The sequence below is a fragment of the Crocodylus siamensis genome, chromosome 2 (genome assembly GCF_052110815.1).
Source record: "Crocodylus siamensis isolate JL-2025a chromosome 2, ASM5211081v1, whole genome shotgun sequence".
In the NCBI taxonomy this organism is placed as follows: domain Eukaryota; kingdom Metazoa; phylum Chordata; order Crocodylia; family Crocodylidae; genus Crocodylus; species Crocodylus siamensis.
This window is the reverse complement of record NC_143396.1, coordinates 162,662,395-162,681,031: the sequence shown is the minus strand read 5'-3', so window position 1 is coordinate 162,681,031 and position 18,637 is coordinate 162,662,395. Positions and strand designations below refer to the sequence as shown.

Below are 18,637 nucleotides of genomic sequence, written 5' to 3'. Positions count from 1 at the left end.
TACAATAACATAGTTTAATTTTATTTAAAAGAAATATTTTTGCTTTGATTTGTGTGTGTTTGCATAACGTATATAGGCTTCCCTCGCTACCTACTGGGGTTAGGTTCTGAAAAGTTCCCATGGTTGTTAAAACTAAAGGCTTATGGGGAAAATCGGGTTAGGGGCTTGAATGCTGCGTTTGCCTTTTACCTGGTGGGGAGGAATGCACCAGCTAGCCCCATTCAGCACACCACAGCACTTCCCCTCCCCTACCTGTCTGAATGGCAGGCAAGGAGATCCCTGCACGGCTTCTCTGCTCCCTGCTGCGCCGGGTCGCAGGGTATGGCAGCATGGTGGCAGGGAACAGCAGCCCCAGCAGAGCTGGGTTGCGAGACAATCCAAGCCCAGTGGCAGCAGGAGCCACCCACCCGCACCCCTGGACAAGCCACCAGCCTTGAATTGTCCCACAACCCAGCCCAGCCAGGGCTCCAGTCACCACAGATGAGGCCCTGGCTGGGTCATGGGAGAATCCGAGCCCGGTGGCAGCAGAAGCCGCCGGCCCACACCCCGGACAAGCTGCCGGGCTCAGATTGTCCCATGATCCAGACCGGCTGGGGCTCCACTCACCAAGAAGCCGTGTGGGGATCTCCTTGCCTGCTGCTGCTCACCCTGCATTGCCCTGGCAACCCCTCCTGCGCACAAGGCTGCGCCCCTCAAGCCAGTGTCAGACACAGCAGGCACATTGCTGGGGCAGTGCAGGGCAAGCAGTGAAGAGATCCCTATGCAGTTTCTCTGCTTCCTGATGTGCCGGGTCATGGGGGGAGGGAAGCAGGGCAGTAGGGAACAGCAGTGAGCAGGCCTGCTGTTCCCTGCCACCATGGGTAGGGCAGCTCCCTGCCACCGCACACACCTCCAGCTGGGGAGATGGGGCTGGGGGGGTGGGGCAGGAAGGAGAGGCACAAGCAGGGCCAGGGGGTTGGCAGGCTGATGCGTGGCCATGAAAAACCATGCTTACACAAAACTGTATGCCATGGTAGCTAAAATGGTATACTGAATATTAACTGTAGATACTCAAAACCATGGTTGGTGAGGGAAACTTGTTTAGAGGTGATTGCATAATAGCTCAGAATGAAGCCTTGGTATAAAATATTGTGGGGAGTGTGGAGGTGTATAGGTGGGTGGGTACGGAGTTTGTGAGGGACTGTGGCGGATTGTGTGTGGATGTGTGTGTATGCGGGGTGTGGGTGGGTATGGGGTGTTTGTAGGTGTGTTTATGGGGAAGTATTGGGGTGCGTGAGTGGGTATGGGGATTGTGGGGTATGTGGAGGGGAAGGGTGGCTGGGGGTGTGTGGGGCATGGGTGCGTGTGGTGGGGTGTGTGCGTGCAGCGGTGAGTGGGGCTCCCCCCAGAAGTGAATGACGGGTGTGTGTGAGGGGGAGCAGGGTTTGTGGGGTATGTGATGTGTGGGAGGGGAGGGTGTGGTTGTGGGATTCTCAGGGGAGGGTTTGTGGGTGTGGTGGGGTGTGCATGGGATCCACCCATGTGTGTATCCCTGAGCTGGTCAGTACCCACCCCGCCTTGCAACAGCTTGAAACCTGCGCCACAGTGCCAACCACAACTTGCCCTGCACCTGCTCTGCACTGCCTGCCTATAGTGCTTCCTGGGCATGCAGGAGGGCTGATGCAGCTCCAAGGCTGGACTGCCTTTCTAGGCAGAGTAGGGGGTGACAGCATCTTTTTTTCTTCCATCTGCCACCTGCCGCTGCTGGCCTCCGTCCCGCAGTGGGGACCTACACCACAGCTCTGACCCGGTGCGCCTTCTGCCTGCTCCAGGCTCTCCTGATCACACTAAACAGCAGCAGCAGCAGTGCTGGCCAGGCAGAAACTGTTGCTTAGCGTGGGGGGAAAAGCGTTCCCTCCCCCCCACCGCTGCCCAGTGCTTCCTGCTACAGCTGCTCAGAGGCTGCCCTGTGGCTGCTCTGTGCTGTTGCTGCTGCCCTGCAGGGTAGCCCGGAGGTGGTGGTGATGGCGCATGGAGCTGTAAGGCAGCCCAGCGCAGGCTCCGGATGGTTGTAGCAGGAAGCATTGGGCAGTGGCGAGGAGGAGGGGCCACTTTTTAGTAGTACAAGAATGATTTAAAACTGCTGTTAAAGTTCTGGTTCAGGTTCAGAACAATGTACTGATTCATACTGGTTCTTTTGTTCTGGTTCAGTTCTGGTTTCACTTCCTGCTCATGCATATCCCGGATTTTAAGCTTGTGTAAATATAGGCTGACTATTATATAAGGTGACTATAATCATTTGACAGGAATTGGGGGCACCAGAGCATGTACCTCCTACTGCTCCTCCCCGCATGCCTCCCAGGAGTGGGGCTGGGCAGGGCAAGGCAGACAGTGCAGCACGTGCTTAGTCCTGTCTGTAAATTGATTACAAATAATAGACTCATATGTTACATGTGGAAGTGATTATACTCTTCTTGGGAAATGGTATCATATAATGTTGCCTTTGGCCAACAGGTGTGTATGACTTCATATTCCCATTTACTTTAAGCAATTGACATGATTTTCAAAAATGTCATGCAGATAAACCTGGAGGGTATAAACTAAGGCTTATTGTAAGTGTAAATTAAGGCTCAGTGTAAGATTGTGGGTGAACTTGCAGCTTATGAAATAAGGGGATAGTGCTGTGTAGGTGCTGTGTAGAACCAAGTGTAGTGTGAGAATTACTGTTGTATATAATATAGCTACCCATTGCTGTTACTTTTTCACTTTTGGCCCTGGCGTCACATGACTGAAAAAAGTCTTACCCTCTGCCTGGTTTTGCTTTGCCAACACAAAACAGAAAATAACACATTTATTTGAAGATTCCACCCCGGTACTATGACAAGGAATGACTGGGAATAAATAGCCTGTATTTTCTCACATACAGTACACATCTGTTTCCCCAAAACATCTCTCTCAGTGCTGGGGGTGGGGGGTCCTGATTTTAAGTGGGGAAGCTGGAAAAGAAGCCAGCCTGGAGACACTGTATGTGCCATGCAGCTGCCAAGATGGCCACCCAGATGGCAGTCCTGTGTTAACCCTCTCAAAGCCATGGTTTTGGCTGAGCTCTATAGCTTGTGCCTGAAGAAGTAACTGAGCTGCTGGTATTGTATCAATTAGGTTTGCGCTGTGGCAACACTACTTTATTCACAGGACTTTATATAAAGATCTAAAGTCTTGCTACTACCATAGTAGGAGATCAGGAAAACAGGAATGAGAGATGCAGAAAGTGTGACAGGATGTCAGCGAAAATATAAATAGGTAGAAATTAGAAAAACCAAAAGGTAAAACAGGGAAAAGTAGGGGAAGAAAGCAGGGGGGAAAAAGCCAGAGGGAAACACTACAGTGATAATAGTAGGAGGTAAAAAAGAGAGGCTCTCAAAGAAAAAGGAAATGGTTGGAAATCAGGAAGACAAAAGGCAGAAAAGGTGGGGAGAAAAGAAGAACATAAGAGGTCAAGTCAGGCAGGTACCTGATGGATCAGATGTCAGGCAGATTGTAATGCGTCATAAATCCAATGTCTATATTGAGTCCATGGTTTTTTGTATCCAGTATGTTTATGAAGTGAAGTTTGTAGGCTCATCTACGAAAAGTGTGTTGTAAGTTCCCTTTGAGGATTAGAACTGAGAGATCAGAGAGGGAGTGATTGTCTTGTGAGAAATGTGCCCCCACCAGTAGTTGGGTATTATTTTCTTTGATAGATTTTCAGTGTGTGTTCATTCTGGTGTGCAGTTGTCATTTGGTTTCTCCCTACATATTTTCCATCAGGGCATTTGGTGCACTGAATGAGATACATAACATTCTTGGAGGTGCAGGTGTAAGATCCAGGTATGGTGATCATTCTGTTGTGAGGTGTAGTTATTGTAGGGGTGGTGGAGATGTGTTGGCAGGTTTTGCATTTCTTGTCCTGGCATGGTTTGGATCCACTGGGTGTGGCTTGGGTCATAGGGAGTTTGCTTCTGGTGATGAGGTTAGTGAGGTTGGGTGCTTGTTTAATGGTTAGGATGAATGGTTCTGGAAAAATCTCTTTAAGAATGGGGTCTTCTTCTAGTATGGGTTGCAATTTTTTGAAGATTTTCTGTATAGGTTCCAGGGAAAGATAGTTTATCATAACTAATGGTGTGCGATTTGTGGGTGTTTTCTTTTTGTACTGCAGCAAATCTTCACATGATAGCCAGGTGATCTTTCCCTACTGCCCTCTGTGGACCAGTGGATGCTTCTGTCCTCCCTACCTGGGCCCTGTGGCCATGCATTTGAGCCCTGGGTATGCATTGCCTCGGCTGGGCAGCAGCTCCAGCTGCAGCCCTGCCCAACTCCCTCGCTCGGTCACTATAGGGGCCTCAATCCCCACTATACCAGACTTACCTGCCGGAGCTGCTCTCTAGGCTGCATGTTCACGTGTGTATGACGGCCCCTGCCTGACTGCCCTCCTCCCCCTCCCCCCAGCAGCTTGCAAGCTGAAACTTCCAGCCTGCAAGGGGAAACCCATCATTTCCCATGTTTTTTTCCTTAAAATGAGAAAATCTAAGTTTTACCACATTTTTCCATGGTGAATGGAAAACCAGGATCCCTGCTTAGAAGTACCTCTATGTGGGAAAATGTATATGTAAGGAAGCATTTACTCTGACAAAGGTTTGACAGAAGCCAATAGTTTTAATGTGACTTGACACACATTCAAATGAGCAGTGAGGAAATCATTTAACAGTAAGGAACTGTCCTTTGGAAAATAAGCTGCTTAGGAATTTTTCATTCCTTTTTCTTAATGGAGTTATCATTACTTTTAAATATTTACATTGTTGCTGGGATGTCTTTCTGGCCTGTGTTGCACAGGCAATCCAGTTGGGAAGTCATGATATGATGCCTTGTGACCCATTATATGTGAATTTATAAGCCTTGTTTTATCAACATTTTTGCATTGTTTGCACTTTTACAGCGATCTCAAACTTAATATGCTTTAAAATAGGGAGTTTAGCAAAAATTTCAATTATCTGATCTCTAGCTAACACAAGGTTGGTCGTCTCTCCTCAGAGTAATTTGTAATATGCAGTGTCTGTTCGCCTCCAAAACTGGGTTTTCTAGTGGCTTGGTAGTTCTTAACCTCTCAGGAAACTGGCATTGTATTGAGTAGGCACTGAAGTAGCTGCTAAATCTGCTTGCAGAAAAGTTTCCTAATTTCATCCATATATTTTTTTTTCTCCTCTCCTCCCCAGGCTAAAGAAATACTTACAAAAGAATCCAATGTACAGGAGGTACGTTGCCCTGTTACAGTCTGTGGGGACGTCCATGGTCAATTTCATGATCTTATGGAACTCTTCAGGATTGGGGGAAAATCACCAGATACAAACTACTTATTTATGGGTGACTATGTGGACAGAGGTTATTACTCGGTGGAAACCGTGACCCTTCTTGTAGCTTTAAAGGTATGGTGTGACATCTTTATTTTAAAAACTCTTATTTGGGGATTTCTGGAGTAAATTGTGGGAGGGCTAAGGAGGAAGATTATTTGGAATGTATTTATAGGGCAAAAGACTCTTATTGGAAAGATGCTTAATTTCTCATTGGTTCATAATAGCATGTAAATAATAAAATTATAAATATCTGTTCTCATTCTGCCAAAAGGTGCGTTATCCAGAACGCATTACAATACTGAGAGGAAATCATGAGAGCAGACAAATTACACAAGTATATGGATTTTATGATGAATGTCTACGAAAGTATGGAAATGCTAATGTTTGGAAGTATTTCACAGACCTATTTGATTATCTTCCACTAACAGCTCTAGTAGATGGCCAGGTAAGCTCTTATGCATTATAGAGGGAATAATACATCTGTCCTGAAAGCAACAGTTGTTTGGCACTATCTAATCTAGCCCAGTGATTCTCAACCAAGGTACCATGGCACCTTGGGGTGCCTTAAGATCGTTTCAAGGGTGCCCAGGGTGCCATGTAATGTTAGCACTGTTAGGTATACAAATATGATTCACAATATAAACCCAGAGATTTTAAAGAGGACTCCATAAAGTCAAAAAACATTTTGACCTGTTATGGTCTTTCTGAGTTGTTTGCAAGAGTAGAATTACTCTGTTTTCCTGTAGTCAGAAAACAAATGAAGAGCTGGCATTTTATTCAGAGGTTGTCTTTAGTTTAATGAGGGGTGCCTCAAGTTTGTCAAGGTGCCTTGAACCTTGAGTTAAAAAGGTTGAAAACCACTGATCTAGTCTGACTTTTAAAAGAACTTGGAGAAAATGGTCCTTTGAAGAGTTTTTGTCGTATTCTGAGTATAGCACGTAATACAAAGAAAGGGGTGTTTTTCTTGTCAGGCTAGGAAAAAAAGCTTTTGTTTTCTTTGTTTCACATTAAACTGGGTTTTTCCTTCCCATATAATTCCCTTTTGATATCAGTGCCCTTTGTTTGGTGCAGCTGCAGCTTACAGAAGTTCGAGCTCTGTGTGTCAAGAAACTGCTGCAAGTTACTACATTACCATGGACATGCTTTTCCTAAAGGTTTTCCTTCAACTTGGGAGAGCAAGTTCAGTAAATAAACTGGGTGGGAAGCAGTTTAGAGCCATGTTTGGTTGTTGTAATTACTGCAACCTGGGATGTGTGGAGTGAAGCAGTACTTACCCGTATACCACCCACAACTTGTTTTGGGGAGGCAGAATGCAGGGGGAAAGGAGATTTTTTCCATAATCTTCCTACCACAGAACGGATTCACCATGGCTGAAAGCTCACTGCTGTGTAGAGAAGGAGCAGTCAGCTTATCAGCATCACCCACCTTCTGCTTCTTCAGCTAGACCCTGTCACAGTAGCTACCAGATTGGTACCACCAAAAGAGCACAAGTCCTAAGGCATCCATTCTGGCATTCCCATACCTCCATTCCAGCACAGAAATCAGCTTCCTTAAAACATGCATCCCAGTTTTGAAGCTCTAACTTTTGGGGGGAATAGGCAGTGTGTGATGTGGTATGCCAGTCAATACAGTAAGTTCTCAGAGAAGCATTGCTTTGTATGGCACTTGTTCTTGATGGCAGTGGTTTGTTTGCATAGTGTTCCCTATTGATGATTGTGTTCCTTGAGAGACCTTTCCAGCTGATACCGTAGTCTGAAATTCCATTGGAGATGGAGACTGTCCATTGAATGCTTTCCTGTTCAGCTTCCAAATCAGTGGTGAACCTTGTCTCATCCTGAATCACAGTCCTGATCGTGACTTTTTTTTCCTTTTCCTCCCTGTGTTTGCTTGAAACTGCCCCAAAGTTGCCTGGAAATGTCAAGTTAGTTTTCTTCTGATCAGCCTTCAACATTCTGAGCACTCTTCTTGATGTCTCCTTTGTCATAGTCTTAGCTTAGGCTGGCATGCACTGATTTATTTCAAGTGCTGCCAGTGTTGTCCTTGACTATCTTATGTCATTAACAGGGATCCAGATTTTGTGTTCACTGCAGAAAAACATACATTTTCTCCTTTAAAAGGGAAAAATGCAGATTTTCTCCTTTAAAGGAGAAAAACACAGGAAACAGTTTTCCCTTGCAGGCTGGCAGAATTCCGGCCTGCAAGGGGCTGCTTGGGATTAGGGAAGCTTGATGCAGAGAGTGCTATGTGCATGCTCTGGTCATGGCAGCTGGGGCTTAGGTGCTGCTGGGAAGGGACATGGGGCTGCAGGCCCTGGACCTTGCCCTGGTCCCATAGTCCTCGCAGCTGGGGGCCCCTTCCAGCAGGGAGCGGGGGTGCAGGGAGCTGTGGGTTGGGAGTGAAAGGCAAGGGCATGTGCAGGGGCAGGGTATCAGCATATCAGGGCTGCTCAGCACCACAAAGCAGCAGGGGGACAGCTGCAGACGGACCCACTTTCTGATGATTGAAGGGAGCGGGGGGATCTCTGATTTTTTGTGATTTAAAAAAAAGCAAAATCAAATGTCAAAATGTATAGGTATTTAGAATGTATTTTATTATAATGATTGAGGCACTGGGAGGCTTCCAAATTGCTTTAAAATTATGAATATATCAATAAAACATTGTGTTCAGTTGATACCTGTCTATTTAATGATGTTTCATTTTAATCACAGAAAAAATGCAGATTTGGGGCATTTTAATCAGAGATTTTTCTTTTTTTATCAGAGAAACTCTGGTTTTTAAAAAGAGAAAACCAGAATCCCTGGACCTTAATCGCCATCTTGTGGGGACTGCATTGACTTGTGTTTTTGTGTAGGCCTTTCTTGGGAACCTCTTCCTTTGGCTTATTCTCCTTGCCTTAAATCTAGCTCTGTGCTTTTACTTGTGTATTTTTCTATATGTTATGGCATATGGAGAGGCATCATCCTCTGTTGTGTTCTTACAGATCACGTGTAGGATCAAACCTTTCATATGAAAGTATTAGGTCATTGCTCTGATCTAAATCTTCATTTTTTTCCCCTTAATATTTTTGGTGGCTGACTTGGGCTCACCAGCTAAAGGTTGTTTCTTCCTTTTTCCTCTCCCCCCCCACATAAAAAATGGCTGTTAACAAGTACATTGCATATCAATACTATAATGTCTAAAAAAATTGTTGGGATGTAATTATTTTTTAATAATCTCACTAGATTCTTTGAGTACTCCTTGTAGGCATTGTGGAGGCATTTTGCTGGCGTATGTTCAGTATTCAGCTCCTGTAAAGTAATTCTTAAGATGTAGAAACTGCCTGTGCAACTGGTCGAACTTCCACAGGCACTGTCCCAAAGTGAGGTGGGAGGGGGGTCAGGCTAGATGATCTGTTTGGGTCCCTCCTGACCCTAGCTACTATGAAACTGTGAAACTATGTGAGCATGGTTAAGGAGCTATGACCAGGTTGGTTTAAGATGTGAGATGAAGTAGAGGCTGTTGGTCTTTTCAGCACTTGCCTACTTAATCCTTCAAGCTATTATAGGATTTTAAGTTTCTTCTGGTTCACCACTTCTCTCTTTAGGAACCCAACATGATACACAATGACTGTTTCATAATTTAAAGTTCTGCTGTGAGGCAAAACACTTCTGACATAGAATTGAAGAAATATTTCCTGATGTTATCTTTATAGGACCCTTTTCGCTGTTTTAGTTTTACTTTAAAACTTTGCATATGGCATTCAGAGGCTTCACTTTAGTTTTAAATGAGCTGTGAGGTTTTGCCATGAGGGTTAGAACTGTATAAAACTAAACAACTCTAAAGCCAGCTAATTCTTACCTTTTAAGCTGTTATTTTGATGATATGATTAATATTTTTGTCACTTTATTTCTGGACAGATATTCTGTCTCCATGGTGGTCTCTCTCCATCTATAGATACATTGGATCATATCAGAGCTCTGGATCGCCTGCAGGAAGTTCCACATGAGGTAACATAAAAAATATATGGTTTATAATTCACGAATTTGTTAGTTTTTTTAATACAAATTTACTCTCTTCTAGAATCCACTCTACTACAATGAGGGAACCCTGTAACAAATTTTACTTTTGTTAGGTTAGAGTGATATGGTTTTAAACAAGCAAGTCAAACCAGTGTATTTGGATAAAAAAATCTGCAAGAGAGAGATGGCAGTATTTCCTAATATTTGCCAGGAGCTGATTCCTGTATGCACTAGTCCTCTTACTGATTTTTTAAAATTAATTTTTGTGGCTTGAATAAATGCTTCTCTTACATAAATAACTGGCAAATACAAAGGTATAATTTTCTGGAGGAGAAGGATAAGACCAACCAACAGGAGGAGAGAGTGCTTGTAAAAGTGAAGTGAAAGAAACTAAAACCTGAACAAATAGTAATATTCTCCCCCCACTTCATTCAAATACCCATGTGAAAAAAGGTGAAAGAAAAAATCATGTTTTCTGCTAAAAAGTGGAATGGTCCAACTGACACAAAACACCCACTAGCTAATAATCAAAGGGCTGACATATACTGAGATTCCATCTATATAGAATTTTTTCTATTTGAAACATTTCAGAACCTTGCTGCTGCTGTTTAAATGAATAGAACACCAGGCCCTTGTTTTAAAGGTAATCTAAACCAGTATACAGTGGTATTTGCAAAATCATCCAAACCGCCTAAAACTTAAGGTGTGAATTACCCCATACTTTCTTTGAGATCACTCAGATGTTTTAAATGGTAGAGGTAACTGCCTCACCAATCTCTCTGTCTAGTTCAGGGATGGGCAGTTATTTCAGGCAGAGGGCCACTTACCAAGTTTTAGCAAGCTATCAAGAACTGCACGGGTAGCCCCACCCCTTGACAGGTGCCCTGCCCCCTGGTTACCATCTTGTGACCAGAAGTCCTACCCCCTGACCATTGCCACCAGAAGTCTCTCCCCTTGCCCTCGGAAGTTCTTCTTTCAGCAAGGGATTTTGCCATATCTTGGAACCAGAAAAATACCAAATTATGTTTTTAAAAATGAATATCTGAAACATACATGAATTTGATTTCAAAAAATGTTTTTGCCCTGGCTTACATGTGTTTGTGTAGTGTACATAGAGGTGATTGCAGAATAGCTTACATTGAAGTCTTACCCTTGTATATTGTGGGGGGCCTGGTTATAGGTTTGTGGGGCGGCTGTGGGTGTATGGGTATATGGAATGAGGGAGCGTGTGGGGGGTGTGAATATGTGGGCTGTGGGGGTGGTATGGGGCTTGTGGAAGGGGAGGGTGTCTGGGTGTGTGAGTGCGGGGGTCAGCATGTATAGCAGTGTGAGGAGGGGTGTGGGTACATATGTATGGTGGGGTGTGCATGTGGGACTCACCCTATGAACACACATTCTACCTCTGCCTACACACACACACTGCCCCCCCCCAATCAGTGGGGCCCCGTGCTCCCCGGTCTGGCCATGCAGCTGGGAGCCACATGGTGCTGGAGCAGGTTGGGGGCAGGAAGCAGGGAAATAGCTAGGAGTGGGCATGGCTGGGCTCCTGACTCCTGCTGCCAGCTCCCCCTGGGTCCTACTGCCCCTGGCTCCTGTCCTCTTTGATAGGCATCCAGGAGCAGGTGAATATTTTCTAAATTTTTTAGGAGTCCTGCGGGCTTGTGGGCCATATTTTGCCCGCCCCGATCTAGCTAATGGCAGTCCCAGACTGCATGGCTAGCACAGAAATCTTGATTTCCTGACAACTTCTACAGAGAGATTAGGTGTTGTTAGTACAGTTATTTTTACATATTGGTAACTGAAAACAGAAGAATAATATTTAATAAGCTATTCACTCTTCATAGTTCATTGAATACCTCCGTAACTTTACATGAAGCTGCTTTTCCTAGCAGTCCTTGGAACACCATCCCATGGCCAAAAAAGCCAAAGTCCTGCTGGTAACACCATGTATGCAGCCATATGTTAATCTCTGGGGTGTATGTGGTCCTGTCTGGGCCCTTAACCTTGACCTGAAGGATCAATGGAGACACAGCATGGGCCCCTGTCACCTGCACTTCTGCATGGAGAGGCATGTTGTTACTTTTGATCTGTTTGGGGTCACTTCTGGCAGTACAATTAGTGTCCACATGGCTGAGCAGCAGGGGGTAGGATGAGCCTGAGCAACCCCTCCATAACATCTCAAATATGTATTTCTGGTAGGAGCAGACTTCCTGAGACAGTGAATCAAACTGGCAGATGAATGGCTCTATCCCTTGCAGAAGATTGTCACTAGCTACCACCACCCTTTGCTGTATTCATGAACAGGCCCACAACGTCAGTCACTTGTTACCTGAAGATGGCCGCTTTGTGCCTGAAAGCTTGTCTCACATCTCTCAACTATACAAATGGTCCAGGAAAACCCCTTGCTTCTCTTAGAATACTGTGCCTGAAAAATGTGTTTGGGAAGTACCTAAATATATAGTGCATGTGTAGAAAAGAAAGGGCTGTCAACCTGTTTGAAATGCATGTTAGTTACAAAGCAGCATTAGTTAATTTTCATGAATGTTTTGCCTCAATAAGGAAATGTGATGAGCTAAAAATTGTTTTCCTTGCCAGGGCCCAATGTGTGATCTCTTATGGTCAGATCCAGATGATCGTGGTGGCTGGGGTATCTCTCCGCGTGGTGCTGGCTACACATTTGGACAAGACATTTCTGAAACATTTAACCATGCCAATGGTCTTACGCTGGTCTCCCGTGCTCACCAACTTGTTATGGAGGTATGATGAGTATTTTCTGTTCTACATGTAAACTGCCAAAGATGAAGTTGTACAGAAACGAATTTCTAAATGCAAGTTTGTGTATACAATTGCATATAGTGGCATTTAAAAGTCTTTCTTGTAATAGGCCAGAAATGTAATACTCTAAATCTTTGTCATTTTAGCTAAATTATTAAAAGGATATTCAGTTCTCATCTTCATTGAGTTATTCAAAGTATGTTTCATCGTCATTTCCTTTCTATCACTAGTTAAGCATTTACTTTATTCAAATCTAAGACCACCCTGAATTTAAGATGACCCCCAATAATTAGATACTGTATATGCAAAATATATAAATTTGTTATCATTTTCCAGGTATAAAATCTAATTACTAGAGGGTTGTCTTAAATTCATCTCCTCCCCGCTGCTATAGCAGGAAAAGAAGTGGCCAGTGGGGGATCAGGTGACTGGGTGAGGTGGTTAAGTGCCCCCTCACTCTCTGCCCTCCCTCCATTTCTTCCCCCTGCAGCCTTCCTGCTTCCACCTCCCCCTACCACCACCACCTGCATCTCCTCATCCCTAGCTCCCCACAGCCTCTGCACCTTTCCCTGCCCACTCCCAACAATCTCTAAGCTTTCTCCCCTACTGTCCACAGTCTATTCCTCTTTCCTTCACTCCCTTACTGTGAAGTGCAGCTCAGGCTCTGTTCCTTCCTCATGTGGAAGCATGGCCTCTACTGGGAGCAGCAGTCAGAAACAGGCTGCTATGGGTCTGACTCTGGCCCCAACCTGGGCTCAGAACCAGAGTTGAGCTTCAGCAGCCACCTTCCCCTCCTCCTCCTCCCCCCACCCTTTGAACTCAAGTCTAAGACAAGGGGCTTTTTTCCCCAATGTTGATGGGGGATGGACAGATGCCTTATGTTAGATTTGAGTAAATATGTTAAGTCTGTTTGCACTCTTAGAGTGTTTTATGCTACTAACATGTTAGGATATCCTGTAATATATAGCAGTCATCAGTAATGGAAATTAAACCATCTGGTTGTTATAGATCAGTGGTCCCCAACCTTTTTATGGTGAAGATCACTTTTTGGAATTAAAGAGCAGGATCTCTGTCCCCCACCTCCTTCCCCACACACCCCTGGACCACGGAGTCTCCCAGTCCTGACCAGGCCGGAGCTCATTCCCACTTCTGTGCTGCAGCTGCACTGAGTTACTCCCCCCGGCAGCCAGAGGAACATGGCATCGGGCCTCAGCCTGGCTCTGTCTGGAAGTGTTTGTGGTCCAGGAGCACGTGCAGGGGTAGCGGAGGCCCCGGGGGCCCATTTCCTCCCCCGCACCTGTGCTCGGGTCAAGGTGGCTGCTGCTGCGGGCCTCAGCCCAACAGCGGGAGTCCCCACGTGACCCTGGGTGACCAGAAATTCCCAGGCCCAGCTGGGCTGGGGCTGCTCCCACATGAGTTCCCACTGCTGAGCTGAGCTGTGCCCACATGTGGCCAGCTTGCATCAGGGCTTGAAGCGCAGCAACACCAGCAGCCTCTGCTGCCTCCGCTCCCACAGAGATTGGGGGGAGCCCCCCAGGTTCCAATCCTCCCACCACCCAGCTGGGCTGGGGTCCCACTTACCTTCCACTGCTCCTGGCTGGGCTGTATGGTCATCCACTCACTGCGGGAGTCTCAATCTGGTCCCCGCCCCTTCCCTTCCCCACAGATTGACCTGCTGGGACTGGGGGCGGCAGGTTTGTATATGGTGCACGCCCAGCTGCCCCCTGGCCCAAAAAAGGCTCTGGCATCTACCTGTAGATCGGGATCCCATGGTTGGTGACCACTGTTATAGATAGAATTTTATACTTAGTGCTCTGTACGTGGAAGCATCAGCATATGAAAATTGGTCAAGTGTGAACTGTATCACATTTAAAAAGCTAAATATATCTAGTTAAAAGTTTCTAGGTACTTCTAGAATACTATACAGGCAGTCCTCGACTTAAGTTTCGAGTTACAACTTTTCGCACTAACAGTATTTATAAATTGACACCCTGTTTCAGCTTTATGATGTTAATTTTGACTTTACAATGCTTGATCTGACACGACGCCACGCCAGTGAACAAGTTGGCTGTGTCGCTCATCTCCCTGGAGAACATGTGTCCAAACTTCCTTGGACGCTTTCTTTAAGAAAGCAGACAAGACTCCAGCAAAACCTGCAGCCAGGACGCCTGAGAAGACTCCAGCCAACAACCCTTCAAAAAGTCCAACCAAAAGCCTTTCAGAAAGTCATAGATTCATAGCAAAGTTCATAGCATAGCATGGATTCATAGTCCAGCAAAGTTATCTCAAAGAAATCCTTCCAAATTAATATGATTGCTATTTACAATATAAATATATTAATGTAGCTGTATTACTCATCTATAATTGATCGAATACAAAATTCTGGGTTATTTTTGGTGAAAATAGGGTATCCGGCCTTGGTTCAGGAATTAATCCCCAATTTGTAACATTGTTTCCTATGAGAAAATTGGTTCCGAGTTACAATATTTCGACTTAAGAGGCAGTTTTCAGGAACCGATTGTATCAAAAGTCCGAGGACTGCCTGTATTTCAGAATTTGCAAATAGTTAGTAATCTGTGTTTATAATCCATATAAACCTTTTAAGAAGAGCTTTCAGATTTGACCAACACTGAGGCCTAACTAAGGATGTTTTGTTTTCCTTTTTTTGTTTTTGCATTGCAGGGTTACAACTGGTGTCATGATCGAAATGTGGTTACCATTTTCAGTGCGCCCAATTATTGTTATCGTTGTGGGAATCAGGCTGCTATTATGGAACTAGATGATACTTTAAAATATTCCTTGTGAGTAACTCTTTTTTTTTAATTTGTGTCCCCCTTTTACTTCTAAATAGCGAGAAATCCATATTTTTTTAAGTATATGTTTCTGACTGTAAGGAGGCAGAAGTTTTTTTACATTTATGCAAATCTAGTTTTGTATTACTACTTCCTAATAAGCATGATTTATCATTTGTTAGCCCTTCTGTCTCTTTTTTCCTTAGTACTTTTTCTATTTGTGTCCATTCTCTATCCGTTTCATGTTTAGGAAGGAAAACACCGAAGTTTTTTATACTGTAAACAAGTATTTCTGGAAAAGAGTGCTGAAACATTGTGAACACCTTGAAAAATAGCCAGGCATGATATAAAAGTGTCAAAGTGCAGCAGGTTGTTGTTATTGACAAGCAATAGTTCTGGACTAAGTGAGCAAAAAGTTTATGGTATTATTTACAAGATTTACACCCATGTTTGTAACAGTATTATTTATTTATTAAATACGCTAGCCAATTGTCCGTCAAGAATGATGGATTTCAAAGGAGTGTTTACATGGCCGGCCCCGAGGGGTGAGCGGGGGGCATATAAAAGCAAGTAGAATAGAACATGAAAACAGAAGCTCCTTAAGTAGTATACCAGTTTAGCCTGGCTAGCTAAACACCTACCCAAGTAGGAAGTTCTTACAGTGTATCCAAAAGATGCCAGGCTTGGGCTCTGGAAGGCTTCAAGGGAGAAAGATTTTCCAAGCTGGGGAGCAGCTGTTACCAATGGCCTCCCATATCTTTTTGCCAAGCAAACTGATAGTACTAGTAGGAGGTTGCTTCTGACTGGTCTTAGGGATTGTGATGTGACATAAGAGAGATGGGGCTGTCTCTTATGTAAGTAGGGTACAGGCTGTTTAGTGCCTTTTAGGTCAAAACCAGCACCTTGAATTATGCTCAGAAAGCTACTGGGAGCCGGTGCAGACTTTGGAGCATTGGAGTTGTGTGCTCCTTAACTCCCCCCAGTTAGAAAGCAGGCTGCTGCATTCCACACCAGTTGCATCTTCTGGACTGTCACTGTGGGCAGCCACAGGTAAAGTATTCTAGCTTAATGTTACAAAAGCAAAGGAATCAGGAAAGTAGGGCCGGAAGGAACCCCTGGCTCCATGTTATTGATGGTCGTGGCCAGATCAGAGTCTGAAAGAAAGGGGTCTAGCCTTTTCACCAGATGGAATTGGTGAAAGGCACTTCTAGCCTTCATCGAGACAATAAATTCACTTTTGAAGTGGCTACTGTTTTGACCTTTTCATGCAGCCTTTTATGCCAGTTGATAATTTACCTCTTATAAAATACTGCATAATTTGGTAATTATTTTTCTTCTGGCCTTTAATTGGGCTATATAAGATACAAAGTGTGGTGAGGGTGGGTTAAGTGAAAGTACAGCAGCCTTCTATTAAAAAATGCAATAAACATTCCTTCTGGTGCCAAAAAATAACCCTTGGGGTTTTTTGTTTTCTGTTTTCCTTTTTCTGTAGCCTTCAATTTGACCCAGCACCTCGTCGTGGAGAGCCTCATGTCACTCGTCGTACCCCAGACTACTTCCTATAAATATCTTCTAACTTCTGCCATCGTAGAAGGAAGTAGACTTGGCATTTTAAAAGCAACAATATTTACACATTTCTGTAACAATTTGGGATCTGTTTCAACATAAAATCCCCATCATGGACCAAAATGTGCCATACTGAGGACGATGAGCATTTAGCACAATTTGAGACTGAGTTCAGTACAACACTATATATCCTATATCAATCAGTCCAACAGTCAGTTTGCCTGCTGTATTTGTAGTAACTTTTTTTTTCCTGGACTGTTCAAAAAGAAAAAGGTCATTCTAACACCTTCAGCTCCTTTTATGCTTATTTGTAAATTTTTAGTTCTAGTGTTTAACTGGCATGAATTAGTTTTGGAGTTCATTTTTAAGGAAAATGCACAGCTAACTTTTCTTAATTCAGCACCCTTTATTTTATTGAATATGATTAACTTAACTGGAGAAAGGAACCAGGTCTTATTGGGAGTATGTTGTCATAACATTTAAAGAGCTTTGCCTTGTTTTTAGCTAAGAATTACTGTTCTGTGTTGATCCTACTTTTTCTGTATATTTGTCATGAAAGTGCTTGCATCTTATTTGGTGTATTTCAACAAATAAACTTGCAATTGTAAACCAAAACAAATGGATATTCTAAAAGGTTAGTCTTTGTGTTCATGGAATGATTATTGTTGTTTTACAATGTGTTAGTTATCCAGTATTAATAGCTGTTTAGCTTTCCAAACCAGGATGTATTGACTCAAATAATTTTTACTCTTGTGATACATTTCTGCTTATCAGTAAGAATCAACATCCATTTAGGAAAGTGACTATTAAAGCATGTTTTTATATTAAATTTGGCATTTCATTTTTGAAAGGATACACTAGCTATATATTTATTTAAGCTGTTGTCCAGCTTAACTTGCAACACACTTATACAGATTCTTGTTTTTTATTTTTTATGTTAGAAAGGGAGTAAAGAATGAATCTATCTTTTTTACTACACGTATTTTTACTTGTGAAATATGTCAAGCTCTATTTAAATGAAAAGTGGAATTTAATTATGTAATAGCATTTTTATTTTTAGTTAAAAACTGCCTTTAATATGCCTGGTATAAGTGTGCAAATATTTAAGGGGGTTTGGTTTGGGTTTTTTTGTTTTCTTTAAACTTGCTTAATAACAAAAGATGTACCTGTAGTAATGAACTGAACTTGTTGAAATCCATGCTAAACGAAACAAGGTTTTAGAGCCAGTAGATCTTATCTTTACCCATTGTTTTTATAAGAAAATTGGAAAAGTAATTTTTCCATCTCCTTGTTGGGTGTCTTAACTGAGAACTAATTAATTGCCTAGATCAGTGGTTCTCATCCTTTCTAGACTTGAGGCACCCCTCCATAACTTTTGTGACTTAAGTTACACCCAGTTTCAAAGAAGTTGAGAGCCATAGAAAGACTTCCACATTCATCCAAGTAGTCTTTGTTGGAGAATCAGCTTTTTGCAACTTGATGCTGAATTCTGTTGAGCCATATGTATACAAGGGCTTTACTACCAACTTCAGTACCTAAGAGGAGCAGAGCCTTAAAGCTCCAATGTTAGAATCAGCCTTTCATCCCGGCACAGGGCTGGATCTTTGCTGCTGCTTCCGTCACAGAAAATATGCTTTTGCAGCTGATGGATTTGTGCCTATAGCACTGAAATCATATTAACTGAGATGGAGTCAGGAATGTAGTTACCTATCCAGGTAACAAAGCGCTTACTAAATGATTTCCCAGAGTTAACAGAAAAGAATTCAATTCAGCAATGAACTTTACCAATACAGGTAAAGGAACCATTGTGTTGTTTATTTTGAATGCTAGGCACACATTGAATGATACAGGGTCCTTCACACATATTAAGTCAATCTAGATAAGCAGTGCTCAAAGTACTGCCCATGGAGTTGAGTTATTCAGCCTGTAGGACTCCCCATTTGTGGCAGTGGGGGAGCAGTGGCAATGTTAATTGCTACAACTCTGGAAGCCCTATGGCAATTAACACTGCCACCAGCTCCTCCTCCACTACATTTCTGGACCTACAGGGACCCTATGAGCTGGATGATATGGCCCAATGTCCTGGATTGGGCTGATGCGCAGGGCTGGATGCAGTGCGTGGCCCCAGACCTTGTCCATG

At 43.6% G+C, this 18,637-nt stretch overlaps 1 protein-coding gene across 1 annotated transcript in view; it reads left to right on the top strand.

Moving 5' to 3' along the window:
• Positions 1-17,329, top strand: part of PPP2CB (protein phosphatase 2 catalytic subunit beta) — a 42,575-nt gene extending 25,246 nt beyond the window's left edge. The window contains exons 2-7 of the mRNA XM_090031987.1: positions 5,229-5,438; positions 5,638-5,811; positions 9,263-9,352; positions 11,960-12,121; positions 14,822-14,940; positions 16,424-17,329. Coding sequence (XP_089888113.1) covers positions 5,229-5,438; positions 5,638-5,811; positions 9,263-9,352; positions 11,960-12,121; positions 14,822-14,940; positions 16,424-16,496 — 828 coding nt within the window. The 3' untranslated portion in view covers positions 16,497-17,329. The remainder of the gene's footprint in view (positions 1-5,228; positions 5,439-5,637; positions 5,812-9,262; positions 9,353-11,959; positions 12,122-14,821; positions 14,941-16,423) is intronic.
• Positions 17,330-18,637: the final 1,308 nt, after the last annotated feature.